This window comes from Propithecus coquereli, unplaced genomic scaffold (genome assembly GCF_000956105.1).
Source record: "Propithecus coquereli isolate 6110/MARCELLA unplaced genomic scaffold, Pcoq_1.0 Scaffold166, whole genome shotgun sequence".
Classification (NCBI taxonomy): Eukaryota; Metazoa; Chordata; class Mammalia; order Primates; family Indriidae; genus Propithecus; species Propithecus coquereli.
In genome coordinates this window covers 3221421-3239968 of record NW_012141191.1, presented here as the reverse complement: position 1 = coordinate 3239968, position 18548 = coordinate 3221421, and the positions used below count along the sequence as shown (strand labels likewise).

The 18548-nt window shown below is 44.8% G+C and overlaps 1 protein-coding gene across 2 annotated transcripts in view; it reads left to right on the top strand.

Annotated features, from left to right (window-relative positions):
* The first annotated feature begins 2953 nt into the window (after positions 1-2953).
* MAMDC2 (MAM domain containing 2) overlaps positions 2954-18548 on the top strand; it is a 157542-nt gene continuing 141947 nt past the window's right edge. For both annotated transcript variants that reach the window (XR_001137359.1, XM_012641595.1), the window contains exons 1-2: positions 2954-3583; positions 3954-4067. Coding sequence is in view for 1 of the 2 variants with exons in the window: in XM_012641595.1 (XP_012497049.1) it covers positions 3550-3583; positions 3954-4067 (148 nt within the window). In the remaining variant the exon portion in view is untranslated. The remainder of the gene's footprint in view (positions 3584-3953; positions 4068-18548) is intronic.

Genomic DNA, 18548 nt, shown 5'->3' with positions numbered 1-18548 from the left:
CATTCCAGGTTCCTTGGGGCCTGATCCTGTTTTCCCAAGTGATAAGGGAGTTCCATAACCATGTGGGCTCCATGATTAGTGACCAAAAGAAGTGGGTGGACACACATAATTTCTAGATTCTCTGGATGCCCTCCTCGGCCCTCTCCCTGTCCCTGATTTAGTCCATAGACTCAGTCCTTTCTCTGCAAAATGCCTGTGGTGGACACTGATGTGCTGTCCAGATCCCCTTTCAAGGAAGGACTTATTGTCCCAGCTGCTGGGAGTACTGTCATCAGCCCTCAGCTGGTGGCCTTTATGGATCCTCCTCAGTAGAGAGAGCTGCCTCGTGGAGATGACTTCTGTCCCAAGGTGGGCAACGTCCAGTGACTGATGGAGGTCCAGTCACTTCAGCTGAATATGGGACAAGTCAGGTGGGCCATTTTAACTCCAGAGTTTCCTGTGGGGTTGGAAGAGGCTTCGCCAGACTTGTATTGCAATGTCACTTCTCCCTGGGCCCACTCTGCTTCCTCTCCCTCCCTTCCCTGAGTGCTGATCCCAAAGGCACCCCCTGAAGGACACCCTGACACTAAACTCCAAATCAGAGTCTGCTTCCCAGACACCCCAACCTGTGCCAATGTCTAAGGATCACATGTTCTTGGGATCACATAATTATATGCAAAATAGAAAACTTACTCTGAGTTTATGTTTATGTATAATGATTCTGTTTCCCAGAGGTGGCAATAAACCATGTCATCTTGAAGTTTTAAATCATATCTAAAATATTTTGGAGATCGCTTCAGGGCTTTGAAGTTTTTGATTTTCCTATGACTTGTAATATACTCCGTAGGAACCTGGAGAAAGGAACACCAGTTTGATAGTCGTAGTTGCTGAAATCTTGCTTGGTAGAAAATAGTGTTTTGAGGTTTCAACTGAATGCATATTTGTCTTTGAATTTTTAATTAAGTAATTTGATGAAATACACTAGATATTTAGCACCATCTGTGAGCAAGAAGACAAAAAAGAATGTAAGACAAGGGGAGACAGGCTTTTGGAATAAAGCAGATCTGGGTTTGAATCTTATCTCTCTAGTACTTGTTATTGTTGGGCTCTGCACCTCGGTTTCCCAGTCTATTAAATGGGGATAATAAACATATCTATCCCACAGAGTCTTGGGGAAAGTTAAATGATATTATCTATATAAAACATTTATAATAGTAGACAGAATAAATGTTCATTATTATTAGCTACTACCTGAGACAAAACATATAAACACACACATACACCAAATAGCATACACTAAATACATTTTAGATCATTTGAGTCACTGCTTATGGAAAACTTATTAAAATTTGTACACATTTTTAAAGAAGCATCCCAGATATTTTTTCCTTATTAGAGACAAAACTAGTAAATTTCTAATACTAGAGGTGATATCTGATTGAAGACTTCACTAGGCAGCGAGTCACGTGGCTCTTTGTGGAAGAACATTTCAAGCAGAGGGAACAGCGAGTGCAAAGTTCCGAGAGGACAGCTGGACCGCGTTTGAGGATGAGACGAGAGGAGTAAGCAGGGCAGTCAAGGTCAGAGAAACTGGCAGGAGGTCAGGGGAGAGCAGGTCTTGTAGGACCATTGTAAGTCATTGTGAAGACTTGGGATTTTGCTAAATGATTTGGGAATTTGTTGGGTCTTGAGCCAAACAGTAACATGGCACAATTTCTGTATTCAAAGGATGCCCCCGACTACTGTGTTAAGAATGGACTTGGGGCAGGTAAGGCAGAAGAGGGAGACCATGCTTAGGAGGCCTCTGCGGTACCCCAAGCTAACAGTGATGGCAGCTTGGATCAGGCATCACCATGGACATGGAGTATCGTCAGCACCTGCTGTTTTTTGAATCCTGAACTGGCAGGAATTGGTAATGTCTTGAGAGGAAGAGACGAACTGAGGATGCCTGTATTTTCTGTCCTGGACCAGTGGAGGAAAAAAGTTCTTTTAACTGAGATGGGGAAGCTGCGGGGGCAGGGGGCAGTTTTGGGACGGAATATGGGGCGTTCATGTTGGGACGGATGAAGTGTGACATAGCTCTGATGCATCCAATTGATGGCCAATTGTTGAGGTGCCATTGAGTTCCAAGAGTCTAGCATTAGTGAGCAGTCTGTGCTAGAAATATAAATTTGGGAGTTATCAGCCTATATTTGATATTTAAAATGATAACACTGGATGAAATCACTGAGGGAGTGGGTAGAGACAGAAGCAAGAGATTAAAGGGCAGAACTTGGAGACACTCCAGTGTTAAGGGGTCATAGAGAACAAACAGCAAAGGAGACCAAGGAGGAACGACCAGTGAAAAGGAAAGCCAGAAGTCTGGAAGCCAGATGAAGACCTGCAAGCAGGGCTTTGATGGCCGAACAGGAGTTTGCTAGGCCAGTGATTCTCAAAGTGTTGTCCCAGACCAGCTGCATCCGCAGCAGCATCCGGAAATTTGTTAGGAGTGTGCAGAATCTCGAATCCCTGTCCAGACCCACTGGAACAGAAACTCTGACCTTGAAGTCTCCCAGGGGATTCTGATGCACCCTAAAGTTTTAGAACCACTGCCCTCTTCACAAAATTGCCTACACAAAATTATAAAGAGAATGAAGGAGGAGGAGGAGAGGAGGAAGAACTCTTTACTGGAAGAGAATATTGTTGGATAGTCATCTAGTGCTCAAAGCAAACTTGTAGCAAATAGGTTCCTCAGAAGTAACCCCCTGCCCAACACCCCCACCCTCAGCCTCCACATCCAGTTTCGAACCCTCTGCTAATCAATCTACCATGGCTCTTTGGAGAGGAGGAATGCCCCATTTCACCGGACAGAGGGAATGGTGAGCACCAGGCGTGCCAGACATTCCAACGGCTAAAAAGAGGGGTGGTATTCCAGGGTTAGCATTACTGGGCTGAAACTCCTGAGATAGAAAGCTCATTCCACCCAACTGTTTCCAAATTTTCCTCTAGGCTGTCCTAGGAGAATTCCACCCTCTTGCATTCTGGGGAGAAGTTAAAATTAGGGCCAGCCCTGCGGGGCCGACATGCCAGATGCGGGGAGGCTGTCCCCAGAAATAAGCTGGTTCCCACCGCGGATGGGCGGGGCGGGCGCCTCCTGCCCCAACCCAGCCGAGAGGCTCCTGGAAGGCCTGCCCCTTCCAAGTATCTGCAAGGGGTCTGGTCCCAAGCTTTAAAATCCTGAGAAGGCACTGCGTGCCGGCCTCTCCTCTCCCAGCCAGTCGTGGCCGGCCTTTCAAAAGTGTGCTGTTGTCTCCTCCCTGCCCAGCCCCGTCGTCGCCCGGGACCAGCTGGCGGCGGTCTGACCGGCGGCTGCATAGCCGCGGCGCTCTGCGTTCGGGCGCCTCCGGCGCGCGGATCGGCTCCGGGCGCCGCTCTGCAAACTTGGGCAGCTCCGAGCGCACGCTTTGCCTCCCTCCCCGGGTCCCGGGTCCCCGGCGCCCCCGCCCCCACGCATCCTTTCACCAGGAGCAGCCTGTCCCAGCCGGCTGGCAGCTTGCACCCCTTCCCAGCCTTCCTCCCTGAAGCGCGACCATGCTGTTAAGTGTCGTCCTCCTGGCGGTGCAAGGTAAGGCCTGGACCTGGGGACACCCCGGGGGGGCGCTCTGGCGACTCGCTCCGGCCCTTGCTGCCCCAGGTGGCCGGGCTGGCTGTGCTGGGCTGGGCCATCCGAGGGCGCCTCGCGGTCCTCCTCTGCAGCCGCTAGTCCCTCTCCCAGCGAAGGCGAGTGGGAGTGGGGTGGGCGTGGGGTCGTGCGCAGTAGGCGCTGGGAGTGCGGGGTGGGGGGGTGGTAGTGCATCCCCCCCCCTCGCGCCTCCCGCCCCGCCCGCATGCCTTCCCCACACTTTCACCAGGTCGTCCCCCGGGGCGCCCCGAGTTGGTGCAAACCCTCACGGATGGGAGCCCAAACTGAACTGAAACTCGCTTTGTGCCCGCAGCCCTGCAGCTCGCTGGTGCCCTGGACCTGCCCTCTGGGTCCTGTGCCTTTGAAGAGAACACCTGTGGCTTTGACTCGGTGTTTGAGTTTTTGCCGTGGATTTTAAATGAGGAAGGTAAGGTGGCTCCGTGGAGAAGAGCCCGAGGTGAACTTTTGTCCTCACTGGTTGGGCTTTTTTTCCCCTACATGGGTAATGTTATCTTGGAGTTAATTCCCCTCGGCAGGAAAAGCGTGAGTCATGGATTCTCCTCCCAACCCGCAGCCGCAGCCGTGCTGCAGGGGATGGCCAAGGAAGACACCTGAGGCCGTCTTTTGTTTACCTGGCCTGTGGGTAGAACCTCTGAGAATTTGCTCCCCATCTCAGAGCTCCTTAATGGAAGAGAGAGAAAGAGAACAGCTAGTGATTGTCACCCACCAGCTGCGCGGCCCCTGCGGGTCTCAGCCTTTCTGATCCTCAGTAGACATGTGTGAGCTGGGAGAGTCGGATGGCACTAGTTCTGCTTTGCAGAAGTGGTTCCATAATTCTGCAACCGGACCTCAGTGCTAAGACCTCACATCTACCTTGTGACTGACAGTGTTTTTCCTGCATGATTTCATCCTCACTCCTGTTTATAATCCAGCACTGGACAAATGAGGAAACTGAGTCCACCGTGGAATGCCTGAGGTCACTTAGCTGGTGGGCGTTGATCATTGCCTCACTACACCATACTGGTCAGGTCCCGGGGACAAAGTTTAAGTGTGAGGTCTTCAGAAGTGTCTTCTTCACTTCATTTATATAAAGAGTAAGTGGCTCTCAGTACCCAAGAGCAGACACTGGGTGTCTTCTCCTTCCCTTTCTCTCTCCCTTGTGTCACCACCATTTAGAAACCCGATGCCCCAGACCATCTGGACTGGAAAATAGCCTCCTCTAAAAAACACTGCACCATAAATACCTCCTTCCCCACTCAATTGACCTGGAGAAGGATGGAGCCCAGAACTTCTGGTGAGATGTACGAATTTGTCACCAAAGCTCACTCTGCCCCAGGCTTCTGCCTAGGGCTTTACATACATACGTTAGCTTCTCTGACCCTCACAAGGGGGTAATGTTAGATCCATTTTACAGAGGAAGAAATCTCAGTCTTGGAATATTCAAATGGCTGGTTCATGTCACACAGTGTCACTGAGTGGCCAGCTCTGAGCTGTGTAGTTAGGAGAAGCAGCAGAAAGGAACTAGTTCAGTAGTAATCTTCATTTATCTCCAGCAATTGCCAAGTCTTGCCCACTACAGTGTACTTAGGGGTAGCTGGGAAAAAGCAATCCCTGATTTATTATCGGAGGGATTTCGACCTTGCTGATGGATTTACGAAAGTCTCTTTAATGTCACCTGTTGTGGTTGTGGGGGAAGCATTCTGGGAGATGGCCTTGCATATGCCGCGAGACTGGCTTTGGAGAGCATTGTTCTTTAGCACAGTGCTTCGCAAACGTTAGCTGCGTCGGCATTACCTGGTGGGTGTGTTAAAGATGCAGGTTGCCGGGCCCCACTCACTGAGTGTCTGATTCAGTGGGTCCGAAGTGCGGCCTGAGAATATCTAGCAAGTTCCTAGAGGCTGCTGCTGCTGCTAGTCTGGGGGGGTCACACTTTGAGAGCCAGTGACTCTCACAGTGTGTGTTTACACACATGCACACACACAAACACACACACATACATACACCTTTCTGTACTGTGGGTCCTCAGCAGGGCCAGGACTGGGGCAAAGGAGCCACTCGCATGACCCTGAGTGTGAACAGCTCCTGGCTTGCCTCACTGTAGTGCTGGCCCTGAGACAAGGAAGCTCAAAGCAGTCCCTGAGCGCCCACCCGCAGCCCTCTGTCAGGATGGGGCCTCTGGGTCAGGGGGCATGCCACAGCCTGCTGAACACAACCGCCTCCCAGACCCACAGGAAATGCTCTCTGCTGAGTTGGCACCTCTGCCCAGTATGGCAGTTAAACAGTCCTCCTTCAGGGAAAACAGGAAGATACTTATAGGAAAAGGTGATTACAGTTTAATAGTATAATGAAGGCACTGTGGCTTTGCTTTTTGCTTTCTTTCTAACAGTCACTGCTTTCTGGCTCAGGATTGCCACTACTGGCTTGGCTGGGGGAAGTTAATTCATTCTCCTCTGAGCTCTCCAGGGTGGAGCGGGCAGGTTAGGCTTCAGTCGTTACAGATCTGGTTTTTCAAAGGCCAGAACTTGGACATAACAGTCCACTCCAGACTCCAGGGCCGTGTGCCGGTTGCTATGGTCACCTGCTGAGAAGCCATCACCAAGAATTTCCCCTATAAACCCACTTCTAGGTTGGTAAATTAAAGATAATAAAATTATTCCAGGCTGAAATCTGGCAAACTGTTCACAAGCCTCTCTGCAAATTTACATCATCTTGCTGCAGAAACCCTTTGAAACTGGTCCCATCCACCTCCACTTGTTGGATCCACCAATGAAAGTTGTGGGTTTCAGAGAATTTTGCCCACAAGTACTAGGAACACAAATGGCACGTCCTATATGTCCTTGGTCGATATGTTAATTCACAGTGGAGAGAAAGATGCTAAAGCCCAGCGAAGGGAGTTAAGTTGGAAAACAATCTGCAAATTAGAATTTCATCACAGGTGGATTAAATCTAGGGGTAGGTGGAAAAGTCATCTTGTCTCTATGTATCTCCCCTCCTGCCCGAAATTCTATCTGAGATTCACTCCTTTGGTTTATTTAGAGTATTAAGTCCCTAAGCATCTCTGATTACAGTTCCAATGTCCCTCATTCATGGCCATTTTGAGATATGCTTTGTCTCCACTGGGCACAGATCAGGTAGATTTCACCCAGACAAGGGAAGTGAGATTATATCAGACTCAAATTTGAACTCACTTCTACATCTTAGATTTGAAGTAAATCCAGGAAAGAGTGGATCTATTTTATCCTGTAAAAATCATCTTTATTCATTCATTTATCCCATAAAAAATTCAACTGTGATTGATTCATTCATAGTTCAGAGAATCTTGGAGCCCCTTTGAGCGATGGTGCTTTGCTGAATCGAGACTGTTCGTTCCATTCTCCTAATGCCAGCTGTGGGGGCAGGAGCCCTTCGGCTGAGGATTCTTGGAGACCATGCGGTTGGGCTGGCACAATTTAAAAGAGCCATTGAGTGGAGTTTGGCTTCACTCTCATTTTGGGGCCTTGTGGCTCAGCACCTTTAACCTGACTATGAGGAAGCCATTAGAGGAACTTAGGAAGGAAGGAGGGGAGGTAAAACCAAATCCAGATACTGCTCCTTAATGAGAAGTTTGGAACACTAAGCCACCTGGGAGGGAAGGCAGAGGCAGAAATGTGTCAGGTTAAGAGGAATTAAAAAGGGAAATTGAAAGCACTTGTTGTAGGGAAGACCAACATTGCTTTTCCACAATAGTGGCTGAGGTGTGAGAAATTGCCTAATACAGGAAAAGTCTGGATGGTTTTTGTATCTCGGAGCAAGTGATAGCATCTGAGGCAGGCAGGCTTCGGGGTTGGGTGTAACCAAGGGGTGGCTGGGGCGTGGTAGAGTGTACTGAAATCACGTTGTAAGCGCACGTGTGTATCTCTTTCCGATACCCCCTTCCTTCACCCAAACTCGTCCCTTCTCTTTTAAGGACACTCTTGGCTGCTTGGCCATCTGCGTTTCGGTTCTGCACTCAGTCATGTGCCAGTTATTATTAACAGTGATAAATCCCGCCTGATATTTCTTGAGGCCCAGCTGGAGCCACAAGTCTGGCCAGGATCCCAAGGGGAATTCCTGGGAGAGAAGGGCCGGTCCTCTCCTTCCTGTAGATTATAGCTCCTGTCCTGACTTTGGGGGGCTGATTGAGCATCCCACTCTCACATCACAAAGTTCATAAGGCCATTCTTGTCTTCCTGGGCTGCTTGGTCCTGCATCGTCTCTGCTGGTTGTTCTCTTGGAGCTCTCTAAGCAGAAGTACAATCCCCCATTAGGTAGAGACTAGAAACCAGCACAAGTCTGAGAGGTTCCTTGGATGCCTCTGGGAGAGATAGTCGACGCCAAAAATTTGGCCAAGTTATCCTGCAGTATCATGTGCCCTTCCCTGGCGCTGCCCGGGCTGCTACTGCTGTCCTGTTGAGCATGGCTCTCATGTGCTGTGCCCAAGGACAGCTTTGCTTCTTCCTGGCTCTGCCTGGAAGCCCAGATCCTAGAGCCGGGCCTTGGGGGTCATCCAGGGCAGCCACCTCATACACAGAACACGTCGGGGCAGCCCTGGGGCAGGGCCTCATCTCCTTAGCCCTCCACGGGTTCTTTCCTCCAGCAGTGCTGCCTCTCTGCGAACATCCCTGTCTCCCCTGAGACCTGGACTCTGCAGCTAGCTTTGTTGTGTTGGAAACTCTTCATCAGAGAGCTAATTATATTCCAGACATGTGGAAGAACTCAGATTCCAAAGATGCAGTGCTTTGGGCCTACCAAACCTACAAAACACTACATATTATGCCATACCACCTAGCATTTATTCACTCTTTCAGATGCGTAGGGATCCTACCTGCCTGCGATCTTCAGCATATAGAAAAGGGCATGGCACATAATGGATGCTCACTAAATATTTGTTGAATGAACTAATTCTTTGAATGAATGAATCCAGTATTAGATCATGAAAATGTTCTTATGCATTTTCCTGCATGCTCCTGGTTCATTCTACCCTCCCCCCTGTATCATGAGCAATAGCTTAAGCCTAGGGGTTAATACAAACTCTGGAGCTGGACAGCTTGGATTAGAACCCAGGCTCTGCGCTTTCAAGCTGTGTGGACTTGGGTGAGTTATTTATCCTCTCTGTGTCTCAGTTTCTTTGGCTATAAAATGGAGATAATAAAAGTACCTATCTCATAAGATTGTTGTGAAGATTATATACAATAATACGTTCAACACATGGTGAGCACATTATACATAACATACATAATAACCTGTTTTTCTTACTCTTAGTGTTACTAGATTTGTATAAACATTACAAATAAACATTAGTTCTTCTAATTCAGACAGCTTTCTGACACATCTTCCAGTGAGCTAAGGAGAGTGTAATTTTCTTTTGCTTATAGTTTTACCATTTGCTCATTATTTCCACCAGGGAAAGAATCTTCTTTTTCTCATCATTTGGCTCTAGTGTAAGGATCAGTGAGCCTCCTCTCACTTTGTGTGCCTGAACGAGGTGTGAATGTAAAGTAATAAGACTGAGTTTCACGCTTATCATACGCATTCCCAATGGAATACACTTTTTTCTTTATAAATTATTAATTATTGTTAAATTATAAATTACTGGATTTTGCCAGGAGTGCTTTGCTGTCTGCCTCATCAGTCTCCCACCCCAGCCTGCTGTTCCCCACTTCTCTGTCCCCTATGGTTGGTACCTAAGCATCAATCAGCTCCGTTATTGGTGGTGCTGATGCCTTCTATGAGACCCCCAGCCAAACTGAGCTCTCATCCTCTAAGCTCTTGGGCAGGTCCTTAACCCTTGGCCTCCTTTTCAACTAGTCCGGGTCCTTGAGTTCCCTGGTGTGAGCCCGCCACTTGGGACTTAACCTGCCTGGGTTAGTGATATCTGCCTGCTCCTCCCTCCTTGATTGACTTTTCTGGATGTAGACTCTGACTGGCTAACCTCCTTTTATCAAGGCCAACACCCAGTATGGGTTCCTCCCTACTCACATTAGACTTGCTGAATGGGAAGTTGCTACCCAGCCCCCAGCCTGATCCCCAACAAGACACCTGGGGATTTTTAGGATGTTTCCCTTCTCATAATTGCAGAAGTCAGACAAGGTCACAATATATTGGGAGGAAAAAATAATTTCTTGTCATAGGACTTTATGCTTTTGTTGCCATCTTCAAACCTTTTAGCCTACAGTTACCATGTTTTGTGACTTGCATCTTGGGATATAGTATTCATAAAAAGTTCTGGTTCTTAAAATAGCAGAAGTCTTTTGGTAGATCACCCCAACAACAGTCCCACTTCTCTCTCTTATTAAACAACATTTGGTTTGTAAGAGTTTGAGTGAAATCCATTTATGTTAATAGAGATGATAAGTAGAGCCAGCAGGCAGTTGAACTTGTCTTGGGCAGCCTTGCTGGTCAGCCCTGCTTCTTACATCTGACAACTATCCCAGCACTCTCCCTCAATTTTTTTTATTCTTATCTTAATCAACTAAATCATATAAATGTATTTATGCATTCAGGTCTAGGTTGTGTTCAATTCAGGTCTTGGAGTGTTTCACTACATATTCAGCTACCTACCTCTCTATCTGTCTGTCTTAGAAGAAGGTAGTGCTTAACACAGAAGAATAGATTGTTGGTAATAAAGGAGGAGGCTATTTAAGAGTAAGGAACTTTCGCAGTATATCAGAAGTTTCCATCATATGAACAACCCCCTGTTTCACCTATGCAGTGGTTCTCAGCCCTGGCTGGATATTAACAACCACCGAAAAATTTTTTTTAAAATATTTTTGTACAGCTCCTACCCCAAGAGACAGTGATATCTTTGACCAGGAAAGGGGCCAGACTTGGCATTGATAAAAAAACAAACACATTAACAAAGAAACCTACTCCCTGGGTGATTCTAATGTGTGTCCATAGCTGAGGACTATGCACTGAGATGGCTACCAACTCCATGACCCCTCCAGTTGTAAGAAAGAAGAAACGCCCTCCTGTTAAGCATCCTTTGATGATTAGCAGTTGCCCACAGGATAAAGTGCAAACTACCTAGCTTGGCATTCAGGGCCCTTCATGATTTGTCCCAAACTGTAATTCTACTCTTCCTTCCTATTAATCCCTAATGTGCTGGTCACTCAACATACACTTTACTTTATTGCCTCTTAGTGTGTGTACACTGTCTCTACGCCTCTATAATCCTGATTTTTTATTCCCATGTCCCTGGCCTATTTAAATGCTATCCATGCTTTGAGGTCTGGCTCTTTGTTAAAACATTCCATGATTTTCCCAGGTGAAATGAACCTCTCCTTTCCCTCCCTGCCCATGGCTTTCACTTCCCACTCTGTAAATCTTATTAGCATCTCTCTTTTGGAATCTCCACCCCATCATCTCATCAGACTATTACATCTTTGAGATCAGGGATCACATCCTTCCTATAATACCTCACAAACAGAATATGGTATAAACAAACACTTTGAATTTAATCAATTTCTAAAGCCCATGTTGAGATTGATTGAAAAAAAAAAAAGGAAAGAAAACCTTTGACATTTTTTCCTGTAGTGAAGGACGTTGTGTTTAATAATCCTTCCTACCATAGGACTTCAAAGACTTTAGAGGCTTATGTTGTAATTTCCAAATAGAACAGTGAAGCAGTATTACAGCTGGCCTCCCCAATACATGGCCCATTTCATCCCTGACATGCCAATGGGAAAATAGCTCTTGGATTATTTACCCATCACGCTGCCTGAGTCCCTTGATCCTCTGCCATCACAAACAATCACAGTGCAACCTTGAGAGTGGAGCTGTTGCATCTGAAAAGTATTTTTTGGCAAAAGATTATCAGACTTTGAACTAGCAATTGAGAGTGAGTGTTTCTAAGGCACTCAGGTGTGAGCTATCAGTAGTACCTGCCTTGATGGTTAAAAGCCGGTAAAGATATCTGTCTGCTCTGGGAAGAAGTTCTTGCATTCAGTTATAACAGATGGAGAAACCAAAAGATCAAGTTTGCAATTCAGTGAGATCTGCCAGAATATTTGCTTTCTCTATTTTGCAAGAAATTTGTGTGTGTTTTGGGGGATTCTGAAGCTAAAAATAAGATAATAAAACAAGTGTGTCCTACTGTAACTTCATAGCATCATGAATAAATAATATGTCTTATAGAAAAAGCTACTGAAGAATATCCATACTATGAACAAGCACTTAAGTGCCTACTGTCCATCAGGAACTGTGTCAGTAGCTGGAGGACATACACATGAGCGCACAGTATGTGGAGTACATAGCCATGGTCCTGGCCCTTGGTGGCAACCATAGGCCAATCCAGAAGACATAAATCTGTAATTATAGTAGAGAGTAAAAGGAGTTGTGTGCTAGTCAGGGATTTTCATTGCAAACAGCATAAGGGGGCTGTTTAAATCAAATAGAAAATGAGTTTATTGGAAGGGTATCAGCTCTCAGAATCAGCAGGAAGTCATTAGAGCTATATCTGGGCAAGAATAATAAAGAAATGCAAGGTGAAGGCAAGATCCTTCTGGAAGAACCATTTGTGTGACTCTGCCACTGAGTATTTGTTACTCCACTGCTGGACCTGCCTGTTTGGTAGCTGTAGGGGAGGTAAGGTTGGCCATGGAAGGCTAGTTAGGGGGCTCCCCAGGGGCCTAAGTGAGAAATGACAAGGGCCTGAATTAGGGCAGGGATATTAAGTATAAAAGGAAAGCAGTAAATAAGGCACCAGAAAGGGGATTAAATTGGCAGGGCTTGAGGCTTGATGAGTGGGAGTGAAGAGTCAAAGGAGAGTGACTCTGGGACTTCTGGTTTGGGCAGCTGCTTGGTTGATGGTGCCAACATTTGAGAGAATTTCAAGAGGAACTTCATGTTTAAGGTAGAAGAAGATATATGACAGGTTCTGAGCTGCCTGGGAAACACCTAAGTGGAGATTTCCAGCAGGTCTTCTTTCAGTAAGAATCTGAAGGCCGGGTATAATCTGGGGAGACTGCAGCCATGGAAACCTTCAGCATAAAAATTGTGGTACAATCTTCAGCAGAGATGGTATCGCCCAAGGAGAAGCTAGAAAGTAATAACAATAGGAGGCCAAGCATGAAGCCTAAAACTCACAATTAAGGCTTTAGCTTAGCAAGGGGAGAGGGGCACGAGAGAAACAGAAGGAACCAGGCATGCTTGAGGAGAATTAGGAAAGCGAAGGGTCATAGAAGCCAAAGGAGTTAGAAGTTTCCAAAGGAGGATGTGATCAGCAGAGTCCCGCGCATTGGAGAGGGTGGACACGGTGGACTTGGCCATTGGAGTTGACAATTAGGACGTTGTTGGTGCTTGAATGAATGCAGTTTTGTCGGAACAATGAGGGGAGAACCAGGCCGCCCTGGGTGGAAGAATGAATGGAAAATGTAGACAGTTGGTAGAGATTTCTCAGCAAAGATGTTTGGATGTGAGAAGAAAGAGGGTCAACCATACCTACAAAGAAACTTGAGATGAGAGTTTTTGTTTTTGTTACATTTGTTTTGTTTTAAGAAGGGGAGACTTTAACTTGTTTATGGTGTGAGGGGGAGGGACCAGCAAAGAAAGATTGAAAAGATGGCGGGGGGCGGAGGTGGGGATTCCTCACTAGCTCTGGATTAGACCCAATTTCCGCTTTGACAATTCAGAAACCTGAAAAACGTATGAATTTTTTTGGCCCATGTAACCCAAGAGCCCTGCACTAAGTGGCTAAGGGCACTGGAATGTCCACTTTGAAATATGTGTCATTGTTATTTCTGCTGTAAAAATGCAGAGGAGGTAGGAGATTGGGCTGAATCTGTGGTAATTATCATGTGTCCTGGAATTTACCCATTAAAAAACACTAACAAATCTTTCATAAGCCGCAGGAGAATGTTTTAGGTCTAAGGGAACTTGAATGCATAGCATATCCTATTTCTGTTGTAGAAGTAGCTCCCAGGGAGAAGTGTGAAGTGAAACTTAATGAAATAGTCACACAATAGCCTCCTATGCAGCCAGGGTCTGTGATCTACAGATAGCATTAAGCAGTGCCTGCTAAGCACATTTATTGTCACCTTCTCTAGCCTTTACAACAATCTTGAAGGTGGTCATTATCAACATTTTATAGATGAGAAAGTGTGAGGCACAGTGAGATTAGGATGACATGCCCAAAGCACCGCAGTTAGAGAGCAGGAGAGTGGGCACGTCAACCTAAGCCCACCTGGCTTCAGCTTCCCCTGGTCCTAGGCTGCCTCCCACAAGTGAGTAGAATGATGCCTTTGTTCTTCCAGTTGTCAACACCAAGGAAGACAGACTTGCAAGGTTTATGCTTCTGTAGACAAAGTGGGAAGCCTCTGCCCACATCATCAATTTTGCTGATGTCCCAACATTGGAACTCCTTCCCTGAGTTTCAGCCCCCAGCTACACCTAGTGTGTCCCCCACGCATTGGCAAACCTTCAGCCTTTGGAAGGCATCAAGAGACGGGGAAATGTAATTTTTACTTCTTTTTTCCATAACAGATTATAGTTTACTCTTGGAATCATTTGAAGGATTCTCTTCTCATTCCTCAGCATAATCTTGGAAGAAAACCTCAGGAAAAATTTACAGCTTGACCTAAAATACTTCAGCAGTCTTAAGGAGTATTCCTAACCTTCAAATTCATCTATTCCTACTCTGAAAGCATTAAAAGAGTACACCGATAAATGTGTTTTTGCAGGCTGGTTGCCCTTCTAGACAAGCATTTTGGTACTTATTCATTCTATTACTCTTAACAGAATGGCAATGTTTCTATACAGCTAGGTGATATATAACTTAGCTAGATGCTTAGAGAAATTTCCATTCCTTATTTGAAAAACTTTTGCCTCACTGCCAAGGAGAGCTGAAGTGTTATTTGGGGCTATGCTTATAATGAACATGACTTTAATATGCTTTTGCCTCACTGGGAAGCTGCCTCCTTTGCTTAACAATATTTTACGATTAAGACCATCTCATCTGAAAGTATAACTTAGGAAGTTTTCTTTTTAATTATCTACAGATTTCTTCTATTTCTGTGACTTTATTAAAAATGGATAATTGAGTAGATTGTTGGAGAATTTTCTTTTGAAGTATATTTTGATCCTGCACTAGCCAACTTTGAAGTATAAGTTGTATGGAAAGAAACCCTTTGGTTTTCCATTACAAATCCTGAAAATCAGTGACGCACGTCTGAAATTGCACTGTTGTTCCTGAAAACTTTTTTCTTTTTTCACAGATTCTGAAAAAACTTTAGTACCTTTAAAAAAAAAAAAAAAAAGGATCAACAGTGAATATTAGTTCCCTTAGAACTCACATTTGGAAAAATATATAGGAAAAACTGAAAAAAAATGAATGTATCCCAGGTTATATATTAGTGATTCAGATTGTCATCTTTGTTGTCAACATAAAATACTTAAAAAACTACCTACACGTGGTTCTGTGCTGAATATTGTAGAATACAAGAGAAGTGGTGTTGGGAATAATATATCTAAGAGTGCATCTAAAGGTGCATGAGGCACAATTCTTCTGTAATCCCAAGTTTTTAGACCATTCCCATTTAAAGAACCTATCGATAATTACCAATGATGTCTTCATTTCTGTCATGTTCAAGTTTGGTCCCAGTGGCTTTCTTGTCTGTCAAGTATGCTATTAACCAACTTTGGAGAGAGGATCAGGGTGACCTATTTGTGTAACAGCTGAAAGTGGATAGCTCAGTTGCTAAGAAAGTTTTCCCACCTCTCAGAATATTCCTTGAGCCTCTTGTCTCTCCACAAACTCAGCTACTCACAGTAAAAATTGCTGGTAGATGAAACGGGTACAAAATGGTTTATATTTTTAATTAACCCCTTTCATTTTTCAGTTTGGTTGTTAGGAAGCCATTTATGCTTTTGTGACTATATTCCTGTCATAAAATAAGTTTGGACACATTTATGAGTGATCTCTTGCTGGGCATAATATTAGCCTCGTAGTCTGAGAATCCTTAGAAAATTAATGGGTCTTGGAAAAATAGATAATAGTCACCATCATTCTACCCAAATGCACAGTGAATCACAGTCATGCACAAAAGACGCCTGGTTTTAGACTCAGATGATTTAAGAAGTTTGCCTTGGAAATGGTGACAAAGGAAAAAGCCTGCAGAGTGAACAACATGGATTCAGAATTTCAATCTCCTTCTAGTCTCTGTCTCCAACCCCCAGGTATGCTGCAGAATGGCTTGCCATTGAGGTACCCTCAGCTGGGAGCTGAGGATGAAGCCTGGCATGTTTTATTTCAATATTTTGAAAATGGATACATAGATGATTGTTTTTTACTTTTATCCTTAGATCTCATTTCGGAGCCACTAAAAACAAGCTCAGAGACCAAAGCGGCATTGGCAAGCATTTACTGAGCAGTGGGTCAGCGTATTGACATTGAACCCGGAGATTCAATAGGAAAACAAATAATGACATTATTTTATTGAATATTTATTCAATTATTATATGCCAAATACTATGCTAAGTGCCTTACATGTGTTATCTCATTGAATTATTATAATGACCCTATGAAGAAGATACTCTTTACAGATGAAGAAATTGGGTTTAGAGGTTTTTAAAAACATTCCCAAGTTAATTCAACAAGTAATTAATGGCCCCTGGATTTTAACCTAGGTTTGTTCAAACACTAAGAACATTGCCACTCTGCTGTATTGCCTCTGTTCCCATTCTCCCTTGACATGAGGTCTCAGGGGGTCTTTGCAATAGAAATAATAACAGTAGTTATAATATAGCTAACCCTTATAGAGTGATTTCTCTTGTGTATATGTTGTTCTAGCATTTTATAGTATTAACTAATTTAACCCTCCCAAGAGCCCAGTGAAGGCTGGGTCCTATTTTAATCCCCATTTTAGGGTTGAGGAAAGTGAGGCACAGAGAAACCTGAAGATCATTAAGACCCTAGGTAGCAGGGCTATGTTTTATAACAGCTTTTCTGGCTCCAGACTGTGTGCATGATGGATATAGCAATTGTCATATTCCTTTTTTTTTTTTTTTTACTGCACTTTGAGGCAAGATACTTTTCTACTTGAGTTCTGATGTACGTGACTAAGAGAACCACGTAAAAGCATTCCTCTCCTGGATTCTCCCGTAGACAGGGAGAAATGAATTCTAATTCGAGGAAGTGAATTCTAACTTGAGGAAATTTTAAATCAATCTTTTCCTTTAGAAATGGCACAGGGCCCTGGGACAACAGAAGAATTTTCTGCTTGGTTCCAAGTTCTAAATGGGATTAACTTGGGAACTCCTGTGAGAGTCTCACATTCAAAGGGTCCCCACGACTGCCCTGCATTCTCTGGACAAATTCCAGTCCAACTGTGTTCCTCGATGATGTTGATGGTCTTGTTTTGAAAATGAATCAAGAATCCCTATGCAAGGAAAAATGAAAAATGTAATATTTGTCTGCTTGGGTTATGCAAAAATACATTTGAACTCAGATGAGGAGAGATGTAAGCAGGAAACAACATGTCAGCCCAAGAACAAGAAATATCCTTCAACCTTGGATAAAGTCAGAGGAATGAGATTGGTTTTTCTGTCTTTTAGTGCAGTAGTGGGCAATGTCTTTTGACCCGTGGGATAGGAACATGCATCTCTCATTTAATTCTTATAATGACCCAATGAGGAAGGTACTCTTCATGGATGAAAAAACTAGGGTGTAGGAAGATTGTTTCAACATTTCCAAAGTTCATGCCATGGTATATGACGTGTATTTTAGGAAGCGACAGGATCATAAGGGCCTGTGGTCTATTACCCCTTCCTGTTAAGCTCATCTTGCATGATCCTCTCCCCTCTCTCCTCTTCCCACTGGCTCTTGGTCCTTTAGGACTTGTTCTTCCAAGCCTAGAACAAGTTCTTTCCTCATTCATTCAGGTAACCTAGTTCCATTATCACAAAACTGACTTCACATCCACTTCCCAAAGCCAGTTTCAGTCTCCTACAAGTGGAAAGAAAGCTTCTACTACTACATTCAGTTCTCTTTGGCTTCAATCCTTGAAGAATAGATTTCTTCATCATTTTTCCAGAGACCCTGTGATGTCTGATAGCTCTATTAGCATCTGTTAGAAGCTAAGGGGTCGAGATCAAAGGTTATTGTCTTGTGAAACTTGCACTACCATACCCCAAAACCCGGTCCACGCGCTCCATGAACTGGAGCTCAGCACATGCTTCATTCACCTGTGAATGACACAGGTAAGGGGGTGCCATTTCCTGGGTATGCCCAGAACCCTTCCCCAGCCAGTCACAGGGCGTTCTCTTTCTCATCATTCAAGCCTAGGCTGAAATGTCACCTCCCCACCCACCACCCCATCTCAAGGCTGACCTTCCTCCCAATTACTATTACATCGCCTGATTTTATTTCTCTCTCTAGCACGTTAGCTCTCTGATATCTTTCCTGTGGATTTAATTATTTGTTTACTGTCTCCCAACCCTGTTAAACCCTAAGCTTTGTGAGAGTAAAGAACCCGTCCTCAGATTCTCCCACGCCTAACACAGTGTCTGGCACTGAAGAGGCACTCGATAGATGTTTGACAAATGGATGAAAGAATCTTAGTCCCCGTGGCACGGCAGCCTTAGCAATCTACAAAGGCCAATGTGTTGTCAGGATCTGTTCAATGAAGTTAAATCCCAGATGAGCTTAAACATCATAGAGACTTTCTGCAAAATGATGCATTTCCCTCAGGGATGTATCTAGGCAGAAGAAGTGGATAGAAAATATGGATTTTTCAGTTATGCTTTAGTCCTGCCATTGTGGTGCCACCAACTTTCCCTCTGTCTGCTGGTTTGAGCGAGCGTTCCCCTGTGGGAACAGACTGATTTCCCAGAAACAAGGTAGTATTTTCTCTTTTTGACAAATCTAGAAAGTAATTCTTCAGCAAAGAAAGAT